At 41.8% G+C, this 18,038-nt stretch overlaps 1 protein-coding gene across 2 annotated transcripts in view; it reads left to right on the top strand.

The window, feature by feature from the left end:
- The window catches only part of bcas2 (BCAS2 pre-mRNA processing factor), a 37,807-nt gene that overhangs the window by 17,771 nt on the left and 1,998 nt on the right, over positions 1–18,038 (top strand). The window contains exons 5-6 of one of the 2 annotated variants that reach the window (XM_072251954.1): positions 2,419–2,469; positions 4,379–4,459. In XM_072251954.1, coding sequence (XP_072108055.1) covers positions 2,419–2,469; positions 4,379–4,459 — 132 coding nt within the window. The remainder of the gene's footprint in view (positions 1–2,418; positions 2,470–4,378; positions 4,460–18,038) is intronic. The other variant, XM_072251955.1, reaches the window with a different exon arrangement.

The raw sequence follows: 18,038 nt of genomic DNA, 5'->3' as shown, positions 1-18,038 counted from the left end.
CTAATAAAATGTAGTCACTCTTGTGCCTTCTTTGCAATTGCATCAATATGTTGGACCCAGGAACCTAAAACTGCTTGCCCTTCCACTGCTGATTCCTTGACTTCTCCCTCCTGAAGTCCACAGTAAATTCCTTGTTCTTGCTGATATTGAGTGCAAGGTTGTTGTTGCGACAGCTCTCAACCAGATGAACCAGTTTATCCTTCAGCTTTTCCCAGTTCTCATGACAGGACACTGACCTGAAACATTTTTTTTTTGTTTGTTTCTCCATGGGTGCTTTCTGACCTGCTGAGCACTTGCTGTTTTTGCTTCAGCCCAAAAAAAGTTGTTCACAGACAAATCAGGTATATTTATTTTCTGTTGTAATAAGTTCTGTTTCAAGTTGGAGCTAAGGATATTCTTGGATGAGAGAGGAGGTGCTGAGTGGTATTCACTTTTGAAGTAAAATAAATGAGAAATATCTGCAGCAATATAGTGATTCGACATTGAGTTTAAAAGGAGGAGGAGTGCTCAAAATTGAATCAGTCTGGTTTCTTTTAAGTCTGTTAATGCTTATTAGTGTAATAATTTGGAGAGGTTCATAATTTAACTTAATGAACTCAATTTAGTGAAGCATTTGAAAAGTAACAAAATTTTGTTCAAAATGGAGCACTATTTTGAAGCACTTTAGTCACATTTTCATGTGATTAATAACCCTTATGCTTTTTCTCGTCTCTCTTGAACGTTAAGATTATTAGTTGTACATTTTTTTTTTAGCTATTCAATGAACTGAATTTTAGACACAAGATTCCCATTCAGTGATGGGATTGTTGCAATTTAATCTAGATTTATTTAGAGATGCAGCTTGGAGAAGGCCCTTATGGCACAATGTGCCGCACCACCCACCAACCCACTTATTTAATCCTAGCTTAATCACAAGACACTTTAAAGTGACCAATTAAGCTACTAACTAGTACACCTTTTGACTGTGGGGGTGGGGGAAACCAGAGCACCTGGAGGAAACCCACATGGTCACAGGGAGAACGTACAGACTGCTTACAGGCAGCGCTGGAATTGACATTCGCACTCCCATGCTGCAAGCTGTAATAGTGTTGCACAAACCACTACACAAAATTAAATAATCCCATTCCATTTCTTGTTGCACTATTATTTTCAGAGGTTTTGTTGCCCTTGGGTAACCATTTTAATTCATTGTGTAAACCAGATGGTCTTATTGCAGACTCACTCAGAGACATAACCAAATGTGATCCAATCTCTATATTGAATTTCCAAAATTCGATACCTAAGCTACAAAATGAGATATTGCAACGGATCAGATGAAGATTCTGAAGAATGTCTTATAAAAGAAAGTGGCAGATATGTTTACGGAAGGAGATTCAAACCTTGGGAATGTGGCACTTAAGGGATGGCTTCATTCATAGTCATAGTCATACTTTATTGATCCCGGGGGAAATTGGTTTTCATTACAGTTGCACCATAAATAATAAATAGTAATAGAACCATAAATAGTTAAATAGTAATATGTAAATTATGCCGGTAAATTATGAAATAAGTCCAGGACCAGCCTATTGGCTCAGGGTGTCTGACCCTCCAAGGAAGGAGTTGTAAAGTTTGATGGCCACAGGCAGGAATGACTTCCTATGACACTCTGCGCTGCATCTCGGTGGAATGAGTCTCTGGCTGAATGTACTCCTGTGCCCACCCAGTACATTATGTAGTGGATGGGAGACATTGACCAAGATGGCATGCAACTTAGACAGCATCCTCTTTTCAGACACCACCGTCAGAGAGTCCAGTTCCATCCCCACAACTTCACTGGCCTTACGAATGAGTTTGTTGATTCTATTGGTGTCTGCTACCCTCAGTTCATTCTGGACTGATTAAAAAATTGGGAGCCAACAAAGAAATCTCAGAGTGGAAACAGCTGAAGGGCTTGGAGTTTTCAGAATTAGTTCATCGTCTGGGTGTCTGATTAAGACTGTGAAGCAGTTTCCGAGACTGGGCGAGAATATTAGTGTTGCTTGACTGGGAGCCACGATATAGGTTAGTGAGCAAAGGGATAATTGAGCAGGATGGTACAAATTAAAGTACATGCAGCAGAACTTTTATTCAGCTCAAATAAGATATAAAGTACTGTAAAATTCAGAAAACCTGGAAGGCTTGGAATTTCTGTGCCAGGATAGGATATTTTCCAGACTATTGAGTCAGGTTTAATATCACCAGATGAAGGTTCAACAGTAGATGAGCAGAAGCGGTGCCAAAAATGGAGATGAGTGGTATACAAGCTGGCAGGGCATTAAGTCAATGAAGTTGGAGGAAATCTGTTCATCCAATTCATAACAAATTAGTTGGTAACCAAATAATAATTTTACAAGCGTTTTTAAATTTGTTTTTCACTTTTCCTTTTTCCCTTGTTATTAGCAATCTGGTACAGATGATTGAAAGTGCTCAGAAGGAGCTGCAGAGACTAAGGTGAGTGTTTTGGAGTTTTGCTGTTGTACCAATTTTTACATGTGTTTTTTGTCTGTCTGGTGACTGTTACTCCTGTGTAAATTGTTGGTCCAATTGAAGGAGATGCTGAATGGCTATTTACCCTTGGGTTTATGGATAGAAGATATCTACTCTTGTGACAGTAGATCTGTTCTATCCACAGCAATCTTTAGCATGTACAAATCTTTAGAACTTCTGGCTTCAGACATCTGATTGTAGCGTTAGTGAGACGGATCACTGTATCATAAGAGTTTAAATTGTTCAATGGTTTAATTGGAGACATGAGGTTCTTCAGTTGCTGGAGATCTTGAGCAATGCACTCTTTGCTGGAGGAACTCAGCAGGTCGGGTAGCATCTGTGGAGGGAAATGAATAGTCAACATTTTGGGCTGAGACTTTATGAAAGGTCTTGGCCCAAAATGTCAACTGTACATTCCCTTCCATAGCTGCTCCCTGACCTGAGTTCATCCAGCATTTTCTATGTGCTGCTGTTTGTAGTTTAACTATTGCATTTAATCTGAAGGATGTGATCAAAAACCATCATGTTATGATAGTTAAATCCTCCAGAATGTTTTACTGCTTCTGCTTCTCAAGTGTGTTGCATGAAATGTTGCCGTGTGTTCCTTGGAAAAATGATTGGGAGAATGTTTAGCTTTAGGAGCGTTCAACATATTATTGTGTTCTATATGGAGTTTTTTGCTTATTGTTTTTCTGTACCTAAGCACCAAATTATGTATGTTGTTCATCGCTGACTAAAGTTGCTTGGAGAGTTGGGATCCTAATTCAGAAAGGGGCTTGAGTGAGGAAGGAGTGGGGGTGGACGGTATCAAGCAGAATAATAATGCATTTTTAAAACCTTTGCAAAGCTGAAATGCTTGATTTTGAATGTGAACTCTGAAATATATATCTCAATACATAGAGTTGTGTTTTTGTATTGAATTTCCTTTATATATGTGCACAGTAAATTCTTAAATTCAGCATGGCAAATAAACAATTAGTGAACTAGAAGGAAGCATTTGAAACTTGCTTAAGTTGAAACTTGAAGCTTAAGTTGTGAAATTCAAACAATTGAGTGTACTTCCAGTCCTCTAGGAGATTCCTTCTTTAGCACTTCACCCCCTATCACCTCCCAGCTTCTTACTTCATCCCACCTTTCCCCTCATCTGGTTTCATCTATCACCTGCCAGCCTGTCCTCCTTCCTCTCTCCCTACCATCTCATTCTAGCTTCTGCCCCCTTCCTATCCAGTCCTGATGAAAGGTCCTGGCCCACAATGTCGACTGGTTATTCCTCTCCACAGCTGGTGCCTGACCTGCTGAGTTCCTCCAGTGTTTGTTATGTGTATTACACTCCTGTAGTGGTCTGGCAGTGATTGATCTGACTCGTTTCAGCAGTGAGGAAGTACTTTCTCCTGATTTATTTTTGTCTTGTTTTCTGTACTGGTTGGATGTCTAGTCTGCAAACTGCACACATTTTTTGGCAGATTTCCTAAAGCCCTTGTGGCCCCAGTATGTGGGAGGAAGAATTTATTTATTTTTTTGTGAAATAAATAATTTATGGGAGTAATATCTTAGAGTTGGAAATTTTTCCTTCCAACTTGTACATTTATTTTTCCCCCTCTTCTATACTGAAGGTGCTGACTGTGGTGCAGGTCAGCAGGTGATCTTCAGTGTCTCATCGCCTTGCCTACTGATCACATCTGAGCATAAGTGCTGAGTGTCACCTTAATGTATTATGTGGAGCTTCATGTCAAGCACTTTTTCCTAATGTCATTAAATGGTAATCAAAAATTAAAATCCTCTTTGATTCTCAGTTCCATTTTTTGAGGAACAATTTTTTTTTATCAACATTATCAATTTCCTAATTTTGTGTACACAATTTTGTTTGATTCAGAAAACAAATTCAAGACCTAAACTGGCTGAGGAAAAACGACCAGCTTGCTGCTGGCAGTAAACTTCGAGAAATGGAATCCAAGTGAGTGAAATGACGTTGGATTGTAGAATTTGCTGTACTTATTGAAAGGCTGAGGGGTACATTTGCCAACTTATACATCTTAATGTAGTTTTGCAAGTTTGCTTACTTCTCAGTTCAAAATGGTGCCAGTGTGAACATAAATCTGATTCCACTGTCAAGATTTGTGCATGATCAATTGACTCAAGAAAAAAAAGTAACACTGGCCCTCTAGTCCTGGCAACATCCATGTAAATCTTTTCTGCGCACTCTCCATTTTACCACGTCTTTTTCTATAAGAGGGTGACCAAAACAGTGCACTATACTCCAAGTGCAGCCTCACCAATGACTTGTATAACTGCAACATAATGTTCTAATTCCTATACTCTATGCCTTGACTGATGAAGATCTGCATGCTAAATATTCTTTTCACTGCGCTGTCTGACTACTGATGTTGCTTTCAGCGAACTATGCACATACTCCTGATCCTTCTATTCCATTACACTCTCTAGTGCCTTACCATTTATCATTTAAGTCCTACACTGATGTAACTTTCCAAAATGCATCATCTCACACTTGTTGTCCTCACCTGCATCTGCATTTCCTGTGCATTCGCTCTCACACCATCTTCCCACCGTCATAACAGAGATGGGGTTCACCTTTTCCTTACAAGCTTTGTATTCAGTGCATCCTTCTCTGTAACTTCCATTATCTACAATGGGAAGTTACCATTAAGCACATTCTCCTCCCCCACCACTGACCCTCAATGATTTTCCTCCTAGCAAGCATGCAAAGTGCTACCACTCCTACATCTCTTCCCTTACCACCATTAAGGGGCCTTAGCAATCCTTTCAAATGAGGTGACACTTCACTTGCAAGTCTCTCAGAGGTCATCTGATGTACCTGATGCTCCGTGTGGCTTCATCGACATCAGTGAGACCCAACACAAATTGATGGACTGTTTCATTGAGCACCTTTGCTCTGTCCACTGCAAAAGGTGGGATCTCCCAGTAGGTACCTGTTTCAGTTCATCTTCCCAACCCCATCTGATATGTCTGTCCATAGCCTTCTCTACTGCCACAATGAGGCTAGACTCAGGTTCTGCCTGGGTATCCTTCAATGTGTTGGAATAAAAATCGGTTTTTCCAAGATCCAGTAATTACTTCCCACTCCACCCTTTCTTTTTCTCCATTCCCCATTACGCTTTTACCCACTCACCCTTGTCTTCTCCTCATTTCCTGCTGGTTCTCCTCCTTCCCTTTCTTTCATGGTTCCTTGTATTCTCCTATAAAATTCCTTCTTCAGTCCTTTATCTCTTTTACCTATCACCTCCCGGCTTCTCACTTCATTTATACCTCCCTCGCTCACCTATCTGCCCCCCCCCCCAAACCAGTACAACCTGCAAGTTTGTACTTTGCCTCCCCCCACCCACCCCACCTTATTCTGCCTAGCCTCTGCCACCTCCTTTTCCAGTCCTGGTGAAGGAGGAAAAGCTGTTTATTCCTCTCCATTGATGCTGCCTGATTTGCTGAATTCCTCCAGCATTTTTTTGTATGTTGCTCAAGATTTCCAGCATCTGTGTTTATTACCTCATGCTTATCTATTGAAATCCATTTGCCACTCCTCAGTCAACTTGCCTGACTAGCATGCGCTCTGCATTTCTTGAAATGATGGGTTCTGTCATCACCCAAAGGATGTAATCTACAATGTTTTGTGATGCCACCACTCATCTAAATGGAATAGATTCAGAACACATCTAGCTGATCCAAAACTGAGCATACATGAAGTGCTGTGGACATCTGGGAAAGTCTGCAACTTCAGGGGCTACCTGACCCTCATTCTGCTATTGCTGTCATACCAACCCTGGTTCAATAATTACAAAATGGATCAGCACAGTTTATACCAAAAGAACAAAAAAGACTGTCAATTACACCACAGGACTTCAAATATGCTAAACAGTAAAAACTGAGTTATATAATTTACCATATTTGCAGATCAATTCGAAGTTTGTGATTCTTAGACAACTATCACATGTAATCATGAAGAAAAGTGGACATATAAATGAATAAGTGGAGGATGAGGCACCATGAAAGAACCATCCAATTGCAGAAAAGCAGGAGCTGAGACTTACTAATTTGCAATTATTTCGCAGACAATTTGTTGTTGAAGGCCATGCATCTGTGTCCTAACTGAATTTGCACATTTTATTTCCTGAATTTTGTGAGTCTGAGGTTTAGGAGGGGGCTGTTGTTGTGTTGGATGTGTATCAGAATACCAGGTAACAAACGAGAAAATCTGCAGATGCTGGAAATCCGAGCAACACACAAAATGCTGGAGGAACTCAGCAGGCCAGGCAGCATCCATAGAAAAATATTATAGTCAACATTTTGGGCCAAAGCCCTTTGGCAAAACTGGAGGGGAAAAAAGTGCTGAGGAGTAGATTTGAAAGGTAGGGGAGGAGAGAGAGAAACGGCAGGCGATAGGTGAAACTTGGAGGGGAGGGATGAATCAAAGAGGAAATTGATTGGTGAAAGAGATAGAAGGCCATGGAAGAAAGAAAAAGGGGGAAGGAACACCAGAGGGAGGTGATGGACGGGCAAGAAGATAACATGAGAGAGGGAAAAGAGGATGGGAAATGCTGAAGCAGGGTGGGGTGGGGGGAGGCATTACTGGAAGTTTGAGAAATCGATGTTCATGCCATCAGGTTGGAGGCTACCCAGATGGAATATAAGGTGTTGTTCCTCCAACCAAAGTGTTTCCTTATCACAACAGTGGAAGAGGCCATGGGTGGACATAGTGGAATGTTAAGTGGAATTAAAATAGGTGGCCACTGAAAGATCCCCCTTGTTCTGCGGACAGAGCATAGATGCTCAGCGAAGCGGTCTCCCAATCTACACCGGTCTCACCGATATACAGGAGGCCGCACCAGGAGCACCAAACACAGTATGTAACCCCAACAGACTAACAGATGAACTGTTACCTCACCTGGAAGGACCGTTTGGGACCTTGAATGGTAGTGAGGGAAGAGGTGTATGGGCAGGTGAGGCACTTGTTCCACTTCCAAGGATAAGTGCCAGGAGGAAGATCAGTAGGGAGGGACGAATGGACAAGGGAGTCGCGTAGGGAGCGATCTCTGTGGAAAACAGGAAATATATATGGGGGAGGGAAAGATGTGCTTGGTGGTGGGATCCAGTTGGAGGTGGCGGAAGTTTCAGAGAATTATGTGCTGGACGCGGAGGCTGGTGGGGTGGTAGGGGGTCCTCGCCTACCATCCCACCAGCCTCCGCGTCCAGCACATAATTCTCCAAAATTTCTGCCATCTCCAATAGTATTAAATTTGGAATGCTCCATTGAAAACTTGATTTCTTTGAGGATGAATACTTGTATAATTGTAGAGAAGTGTAAGTAATATATTTAGTAGTGAAACAAAAAAATCTGTTATTTTATTGTAAAGTAGCCTTTCTTCCCCTCAAAGTATCTTTTATTTATTTTGGAAATGAATGCAGAGATAACCCATAAAGATTATATATAAAGCAAATCAATTAGCTTGTCACTGAATTACCAGTTTAGAAATTCTGGCTCATGTGTGCTCCACATCAGTACAGAATGTGCAGACCGGCTGCAGTGAGATGGCAGAAATTGAATAATGTGATTATTTGAAAGGTCAGAAGAAGTTAAGTGGTTCCAGAGTGGAAAGGAAGGGAGAGGTAGGATAGATTAAAACAAACTGTGAAGCTGCTGATTTAAAAGAAGTAGGAGAAGGGAAAAGAAAAGATCAAAAGAAATGAGACAATAATTAAATTATTAGGAACTGGGAAGTGGGGACAAGATGGTTAGATCAAAGAATGAGGACAGGATGGTTAAAATGAGAGGAACTGATGTTAGATAGCAAGATAAATGGAAAAAGTGGGGAGGAAGGGATGAATTGAATTTAAATTAAAAAATATGATCAGAGAATTGGGAGGAAACGATATATCAAAAGGAGAGCAGATGGTTAGTTCAAAGGAGAAAGGGAACAACAGAGAGAGGAGTTAGATTGATGAACTAGGAGCCAGGACAATGATAGTCAAGTCAGAAAGCCAAGTAAAAGAACAGATTAATATAATGGGAAAATAAAGCCAAAGGTTAAATCAATAGAATGTATGGGAAGGAGGATAGGCAAAATCATAATTGATCAAAATATGATCAAAGATGGCGCCAGTGAATCATGGTGACATGCTGCAGGCTGCTTGCAAAACTTCTAAATGTATCTCTTTTGAATTAGTCTCATTGAAATCTGCAGCATGTAATTTCCCTTTAAGCAATGTACTTTTGAACCATCTTAATGAATTACCAATTTTCCTATCTTCTGGAGTACTCAGTGAACATAACTCTCAAGCATGCAAGTATGACTCCTTTAAGCAGATGAAGGTACATCGCCACAGTCAAAAGTGAGAGGAAAATGGTTGATTCCAAACCAGGTTGAAAAACAGAGGAATGAGACACCCCTCTACCCAGCATCTCGTTAGCAAATGTTCATTTACTGGAGAACAAAATTGAGGATCCACGGGCAAAATTGCTGTATCAGAGGGAAATGAGGAATTGCTGCATTGTGTTCCACGGCAACATGGCTCACTCTAGACATTCCTGATGCATCAGTAAGACCCCAGGGCTTTTCAATACTCAAGTTGGACTGAACTGATTTGGAGAAGGCAAAATGTGGGGGTGTGTGTTTCATGATAAACTTCCTGCTGTTCCAGTGTGGCGGTTTTGTCGTACTCTTTTTCCCCCAATCTAGAGCATCTAACGAATAAGTTCTGACTTAACAAAAGAGTTTTTCTTAGTGATATGTTGCTCTTCTCAGTGGCCCTAACTGCAGTTTACATATCACCAAAAGCTGACACTCAAGTAACCAGGCACTCAAGATATTGAATGCTGTCATCACCAGACAAGAAACTGTCAACCCCAATGTATTTCAAATCATAGTCAGGGACTTTATTCAGGCTTGTTTGAAGAAATCTCTGCCGAATTAAAGTTGAGGAATGCCTATTGTTCCATGCCTAGACCACATTTCGAGAAATCGGACCAGTTTTACCTGCATACAGGCAGGGGCTAAGGAGCAAGGCTCCAGAGATTAGGACAACAAAAAGGTGATCGTGGCAGGCAGAGGAGCATTTACAGGATTGCTTCAAGCTGGTGGACTGGGCCGTGTTCAAGGACTCATCAGAGAATCTGAATGAATACACCACAGTTGGCAAAGACTCTACAAAAACAGTCGTAGATGAGTGTGTCCCCACAAAGTCATTCAGAGAACTTCCCAACCAGAAGCACTGGATGAACTATAAGATCTGCAGTCTGAGGGCCAGATCAGTGGCATTCAAGTCTGGCAACCAAGTAAGAAACAAGAGGTTCAGGTACGATCTACAGAAAACCATCTTGTGGATGAAGTGGCAATTCTGGATTAAACTTGAATCGCTGAAGGATGCTCGATAGCTGTGACAGGGCTTAAATCCTATTACATTTTACAAAGTGAATCAAGTGATATGGGTGACAACAAGGCTTTACTTCCAGATGAGTTCAATGCCTTCTGTGCTCACTTTAACCGTCAAAGCATGGAGGAACCTTCAGGAGGGTAAGCCCATAGAAAATACATGGCCCAGGTATGGTACCTGTACTGATCAATTGGCTGGAGTGTTCAATGATATGTTTAACCTCCCTTTCAGTAGTCTAAGGTACCCACCAGCTTTAAGCAGGCTGTAGTTGTATCAGTGCCTAAGAAGAACGTAGTAACCTGCCTAAATGACTATCGTCCAGCATCATTTACATCCACTACGATGAAGTATTTTGAGAGTTCCTACCTGAGCTACAACTTAAATCCACTTCTTTACTTCCTGAGGAAACTAAACAAATTTGGCCTGTCCCCTAAAACCCTCACTAATTTTTATAGATGCACCGTAGAAAGCATTCTTCTAGGGTGCATCACAACCTGGTATGGAAGCTGTCCTGTCCAAGACTGAAAGATGCTGCAGAAGATCATGAACGCAGCACAGTGCATCACACAAACCAATCTTCCATCCTTGGACTCACTTTACACGGCACGCTGTCGGAGCAGTGCTGCCAGGATAATCAAGGACACGACCCACCCAGCCAACACACTTTTCGTCCCTCTTCCCTCCGGGAGAAGGCTCAGGAGCTTGAAGACTCGTACGGCCAGATTTGGGAACAGCTTCTTTCCAACTGTGATAAGACTGCTGAATGGATCCTGACCCGGATCTGGGCCGTACCCTCCAAATATCCGGACCAGCCTCTCGGTTTTTTTGCACTACCTTACTTTCCATTTTTCTATTTTCTATTTATGATTTATAATTTAAATTTTTAATATTTACTAATTTTAACAATTTTTTGTATATTTAATATTTGTAATCCAGGGAGTGGGATGTGCAGAATCAAATATCGCTGTGATGATTGTACGTTCTAGTACCAATTGTTTGGCGACAATGAAGTATAAAGTATCCACTCCAATTTGCCTACTGGCACAACAGGTCCACTGCAGATGGCATTTCATTGGCTTTCACTCAATCCTGGAACATCTGGATAGCAAAGATGTAGTCTTTATTGACAACAGCTCAGCATTAAAACTATCATACCCTCACAACTAATCAGTAAGCTTCAATACATAGGTCTCAATACCTCCTTGAACAATTGGATCCTCAATTTCTCCACATGTAGACTCAGATCAGATGGCAACAACATCTCCACAATCTCCAGAGCACAGATGTACCACAGGCCATGTGCTTAACCTCCTGCTTTAATCACTTATACTTATGAGGTGAAGCACTGCTCCAGTGCCAACTTAAGTTTGCTGACGATATCAATGTTGTTGGCCAAATCAAAGTGGTGACGCATCAGCATATAGGTGGGAGATTGAAAATCTAGCTGAGTGGTGCCAGGACAAAAGCCTCTTGTTCAATGTCAGCAAGACCAAGGAGCTGATTATTGACTTCTGGAGGTCCATGAGCCAGTCTTCATCGGGGAATTAGAGGTGGAGAGGCGTCAGCGACTTTAAATTCCTTGGTGTTATCATTTTTGAAGATCTATCGTGGGCCTAGAATGGAAGTTCAATTACAAAGAAAGCACAGCAGCACCTCTACTTCCTTAGGAGTTTGTAAGATTTGACATGACATATAAGATTTTGACAAACCTGTATAGATGTGTAGTGGAGAGTATATTGCGTGGCTGCATCACAGCCTAGTATGGAAACACCAATGCCCTTGAATGGAAAAGTAATGGGTAAAGCCTTTCTCACCATTGAGCACATCCACATGGAGTAGTGTTACAGGAAAGCAGCATCTGTCACCAAGGACCCTCACTACACAGGACATGCTCTTTTCTCGCTGCTGCCATCAAGAAGTTGTTACAAGGGCCTCAGGACTCACACCACCAGGTTCAGAAACAGTTATCCCTCAACCATCAGACTCCTGAACCAATGGGATAACTTCACTCAACTTCACTTGCCCCATCACTGAACTGTTCCCACAACCAATGGACTCACTTTCAATGACTCTTGTGTGCAGTTTTGGTCCCCTAATCTGAGGAAAGACATCCTTGCCATAGAGGGAGTACAAAGAAGGTTCACCAGATTGATTCCTGGGATGGCAGGACTTTCATATGAAGAAAGACTGGATGAACTGGGCTTGTACTCGTTGGAATTTAGAAGATTGAGGGGGGATCTGATTGAAACGTATAAGATCCTAAAGGGATTGGACAGGCTAGATGCAGGAAGGTTGTTCCCGATGTTGGGGAAGTCCAGAACGAGGGGCCACAGTTTGAGGATAGAGGGGAAGCCTTTTAGGACCGAGGTTAGGAAAAACTTCTTCACAGAGAGAGTGGTGAATCTGTGGAATTCTCTGCCACAGGAAACAGTTGAGGTAGTTCATTGGCTATATTCAAGAGGGAGTTAGATATGGCCCTTGTGGCTACGGGGGTCACGGGGTATGGAGGGAAGGCTGGGGCAGGGTTCTGAGTTGGATGATCAGCCATGATCATAATAAATGGTGGTGCAGGCTCGAAGGGCCGAATGGCCTACTGCACCTATTTTCTATGTTTCTATGTTTCATCTCAGGTTCTTGATATTTATTTCTTATTAATTAATTTTTTTGTTTTTGTATGTACATAGTTTGTTGTCTCTTGCACATTGGTGCTTTCTTACTTTTGGGTGTAGTCTTTCATTGATTCTGTTATGGTTCTTGGATTTACTGAATATGCCTGCAAAAAAACGAATCTTAGGGTTGTATATAGTGACATATAGTACTGTGCTAAAGTCTTGGGCACCCTAGGCTTTGTTTTTAGATTTTTTTTTTTGTTTTCTGCATTAGTGTTTCAGTAGGAAAGAACAGATTTCAAATTTCCAAACATTCATTTTCCAAAAAATTACATGTTATAGAGAAGTTTTTCTGTTTCATTAAATAATGATTACTATCGATTTGTAATCCAGGAAGCGGGAAGCGCAGAATCAAATATTGCTATGATTGTACGTTCTAGTATCAATTGTTTGGCGACAATAAAGTATAAAGTAATGTAACATATTAAGTAATAAACCACTGTAGTACCTAACAGGGCTCATGTGTAAACTTGACTCGTTAGTCAGCTGACTTAACAGCCACAAGACTCAGCGGTGAGAAGGCCGTGCTTTGTAAACAATATACATCTAGGGTCGGTATGATCTGGGGTTCAACCAAACAGGAAAGTTGAGATGTTCTGATTAACAGAACCCCGATTTGAGTGAATCCTGTGTAAATACTGCCCATACACAATTATTATTTGGCAAGAAATAACAGATCATACACAGCATACAATTATAAAGAAAATGTACTTACTAACTTCAGCTTTATCACACAGTTATTAACAGAAAGAAAATAAAAAATAGGTAGAAGGGCCCATTACAGTTAAACCAGTCTAATGTGCACATGGCATTGGGGCTCATATTATCCGAAAGCTGGATATGACTGTTAGTCACGGCGCTGAATTCTCATCACCTATCACCGGTAGAACTTCCCATCTGATCAAATTCTATGGCTGTCACTCCTGATCCTGTTTTTGCATCTCCCACCAAAAAGACCACGAACCCCTGCAGTGTCCGTCACAAATCTCCCTCCGCCTTCTCCTAATTCCATCATCTTGATTGGCTGACAGAACATTCCTAAGTTGAACATCATAACCCCTTATCTTTAGCCGAAACCATAACATTCTACCAGCAGGGCGCACTGCTTTTACAGCTGCAAGCCATGACAACAATTATTGTCAGTATCTCAACTGAACGGTTCGGAGAAGAGGAGAAGGAAGGCTCCAAAATACCTTACTCAAAGAACCAAAGAACATTGAAGATCAGCAACTGTCAGCAGGCTGGATGGAGAGCGAAGTGTCTCCCAGTGGAGGTTGGTTGTAGGGGATTTGCAGCCGGTTCCTTAGTTAGAGCCTTCAGCAATTTGGGCATCGAGGGAGAGAGGAAGAGGAGAGCCATCTGCAGTACCACCGATGTGGCAGAGAGGGCCTCAAGATGGCTGTGGCTCAAAAGAGGGGAGCCATGGAGTCATAAGTAGCTAGCCATCTGGACATAAGCTGGGGTCTGATCAGCCCCGGCTGGGTCACCTGGAGGAGGTTGTATGATGTTGAGAGACCCGAAACACCCAATGATTCCAGGAACATCACTGAAGATGTGTCCAGAAGCATCAGCAGATGTACAAACATTTGTATATACACAGCGACAGAAAGCTACTAAATGAAATACCCCACAGCATTAGCAGTAGAAATCTTAATCATGTCATTACACCACTCTTCAAATAAAAACTTGATTACTTTTAGGTATATCACCCAAATAAAAATAACATAGTTGCTATGATCAATGACAATGAACTGAACTGATTAATTGAAATAGAAGTGGGTGTAGAAGGAATCAAATAGGGTGAAGGACAACAAAACTAAAAGGTGAGGGTGTACCAGATGTGCTGGTTTAACCTTCATGTCATCAATTCTTACACCATGGCAAGAGTGAGCATAGTAACAGGGCATGAGGTGGTCATCGTGCCTCAGCAAGGTCTCTGCTAAGCAGAGATTTTGCAGCAGACGGGATTCCCTGGAGCTGTCTAAGCTCTACTGGAGAATCTCAAAGAAACGGGCAAGGCTGAGGAGCAGAAATGCAGTGGGCTGCTGCACCAATTTCTGTGGCTGACAAGAGATACATTGAACTGACATCCCTTCTAAATCAGAAGAAGCCCAGCACTACTATCAGCTCTGAACTCACAGAAGCCATTGGAATCCAAGTACGCATCTCTATAGTTAGGAGAGGTCTTGTCAGAAGTGGTCCTCATGGAAGAGTTGCTGCCAAAAAGCCATTCATCCGAAGTGGAAACAAAGTCAAGGGACTCACCTACACACAAAGACCCAGGGACTGGGGATGCTGAAAAAAAATTGCAAAAAGAGCTCTTGAACTGGCGGTTCAAAATTTGAAATATTTGGCTCAAACAGGAGACAGTTGGTCCATAGAAGAGCTGAAGAGTGCTGCATGGACTAGTGTCTGGAGACAACAGTGAAGTACAGGAGAGGTTCCCTGCATGTTTCGGGCTGCATTTCTGCAAATGGAGCTGGTGATCTGGTCAAAATTAATGGAATCCTGATTGCTGAGAAGTACAAGCAGATTCTCATCCATCACGCAATACCATCAGGGAGGCGTCTGATTGGCCCCAACTTCATCCTGTAAGACAGTGACCCCAAACACATGGCCAACATTGTAAAGAACTATCTTAAGTGAAAAGAAAAACAAGGATTTCTGCAACAGATGGTATGGCCTCCACAGAGCCCTGATCTCAACACCTTTAAGGCTGTCTGGGATTACCTGGAGGGACAGAAACAAGTGAGACGGCCAAAGTCTGCAAAAGAACTGTGGCAAGTTCTCCAAGATGCTTGGAATAACCTACCTGCTGATTTTCCTATAAAACTGCATGAGAGTTGATGCAGTTTGAAAGGCAAAGGGTGGTTACAGTAATTATTGATTTGATTTAGCTTTTTCTGGTTAATGCTCTTTATTCTTATTTTGTTTAATATTTAGAAACTTCATTATTTTTGAAAGCATCTTCACTTTACAGGACTTTTGCACAGTACTGTATATGTACTTAATTTACTTGGAACTTGAACTTTGAACATATAGGCAAAGAGTGGTTGAATTGTGAGAAACTGGGAGAGCTGAGATGGTGCTATTGAAATGCTGAGGGTAATCCAAAAGTGGAACACTGCAAATGAAGATAATCTAAAATAATAGGATGCTGGAAATAATCAAGTTCAAGTTTAATTGTCATTCAACTATATATGGATATGCCCAAATGAAATAGTGTTCCTCTGGGGCCAAGTTACAAAACACATTACCAACAGCACACTGCAGTAGTACAGAGCGCAAATATATGGATACGAATTCAGAAAAACATATAGTCACAAAAAAAATACGCCCCCCCCTCCCCCCCCCAAACCCTGAGTGCCATGACGGTCCTGGTCCAACGTGTTCTTGCACTGAACACCAGAGTGCAGCACTGACAGGAGGGCCCAGTTCCCAACCCAGCAGGCCCGGCAGAGGCCCCTACTCTCTATGCTGAGCAGCTGCAACAGACCACTCCATCCAAGGTGACACTGTGGGCTAGGGCCTAGTCCTCACCATAACCTAGGCAAAGCAACTCCCCTGAGATATTCTGCAGATTCATCCTCATATTTGAAGAGAGGACCTGTTAAGATTTGGGGTGAATGACTTTTAATGGAACTAGATAGAGAGCAGATTTCAAATAGCAAATAAGTTGAGGATGGAGGTAATGAGTGGAGGGTGAGAGTAAAATTTGTAACTGGGTGGAGAATGAGTAGTGAGGCGCAGGCTGAGACAGGATGGTTGCATTGAATGGAAGGAACATAGCTGAATTATAAGAAAGGATACAAGAAACCTGGCTGGATGAAGGTTTGATTATAGAAAACTAAGAAGGGGCTATTCATTGGACTGTAGGGGGATGGTGGTTGGATCATAAGCAGCTGGGGAAGGGATAAGGATGGCTGGGCTACTGGAGGATGAGAGAAGTGGGAAGGGAAAGTAGAATTACAGGCAACTGGGGAAAAGAGATAAAAGATGAGATCATTTGGATTGCAGAGATGCATTTGCTGTCAGGAACCTGGCAGAGAGGTGAGATGTATTGGATTGAAAGGAACTGGGGAATACTGAAATTGACATCTAGTATAGACATGGATTTGTGTAGACAGAAGGGGCTAGTTTAGTTTAATTAGTTTGGCACAAAATTATGAACCCTGTCTTCTGTTCTTTAACTAGAACATAGACAACTTTAGCTTGTGTTTCTCAATGAGCTGTCTTCTGATGTAAGCAGAATCACAAAGTTCGATAAAAGTTAATGGTCAAACTTTCCACCCATCTAATCTAAGCTATTTTTTACAGGATAACATTGTGGCTTGTTGTGCAACAAACCAACATCGAAAACCCATGTAGATATATGGAATACAATTGGCCTTCAACTGTTGCAGGCTTTATGATGTGTAGAAAGAATCAAGGTTTTGCCCCTATGGCACTGAACATTTCCAAATCAGGTTGATCCATGGTATACATTTCCCATGGGTTAGGTGTCAAATCAAGTGATGGGGGTCATAGATTTAGGGGATACTATCTATTAACCTTCTTGCACTTTGTAAATAAAAATAATGTAAGATGGCTGCAGGAGTGAGTCAGGCAATGCCTTAATTTTTTTTCTACATTCAGTGAGGCCACAGCTGATCTATGTTCACCCCAAATTCACTTTCCCGTCTGATTGCTTTCAATCTTCTCATTCCTATATTTCTACCCATCTCAGCCTGGATTCTTGGCATTGATGCGGTTGTTAATTGTGCAGTTGGAAAGGATTTTAACTGGATTATCTGCATGCGTACAGAACGTATAGCATCTTTCTTCTACCATAGTAGTCCAGTATTCATTGAGGAAAACTTGATGTTCAAACTGCTGAAAGGGGAAGGAAAGATGTCTTAGTGGGACCTTGTTGAAATTGGCAGAGACAGTGAAAGATGATCCACTGACTGCAGAAGCTGTGGTGGGGAGGAAGGCAAGGATCAAGGTGGCTCTCCTTACTACTTGCACTGTCTGGGATGAGGAGAGGTGAGAGTAGAGGTATATGGGAGGTGGATGGCAAGAATTCGTAGATCCCCTTCTGGTTGCTTGAATTTAGGAACTGTAAGAGATACTGGCTTGGGCAGGAAGTAGAACAGACTGGCTCTGGCTTTAATAATCTTAGTCTGTTTATTGAGTAAACATGAAGTCTCTTTGGGGGCTTTTTCTGTTGCTGTGGGGGGTTAGTGTTTCCACTGGCGCAAGTTGAGGGGAAGGGGGGATTGATGCTTTTGCTGTTGGTTGTGCGAAGGGTGGGGGAGGGGGCTTTGGTGCTTCGATGTTTCTGTCATTCATTTTGTGGATGTCTGTGAAGAGTATGAATTTCAGGTTATATACTGTGTACATTCTCTGACATTAAATGAATCTTTGAAAAATTTGATAAAACGAGATTCTGCAGGAAATCCAGAGAAACACACACAAAATGCT

Source organism: Mobula birostris, chromosome 3 (assembly GCF_030028105.1).
Source record: "Mobula birostris isolate sMobBir1 chromosome 3, sMobBir1.hap1, whole genome shotgun sequence".
NCBI classification, from domain to species: domain Eukaryota; kingdom Metazoa; phylum Chordata; class Chondrichthyes; order Myliobatiformes; family Myliobatidae; genus Mobula; species Mobula birostris.
Note: the sequence above shows the minus strand (reverse complement) of the source record. Positions and strands in the feature narration are given on the sequence as shown.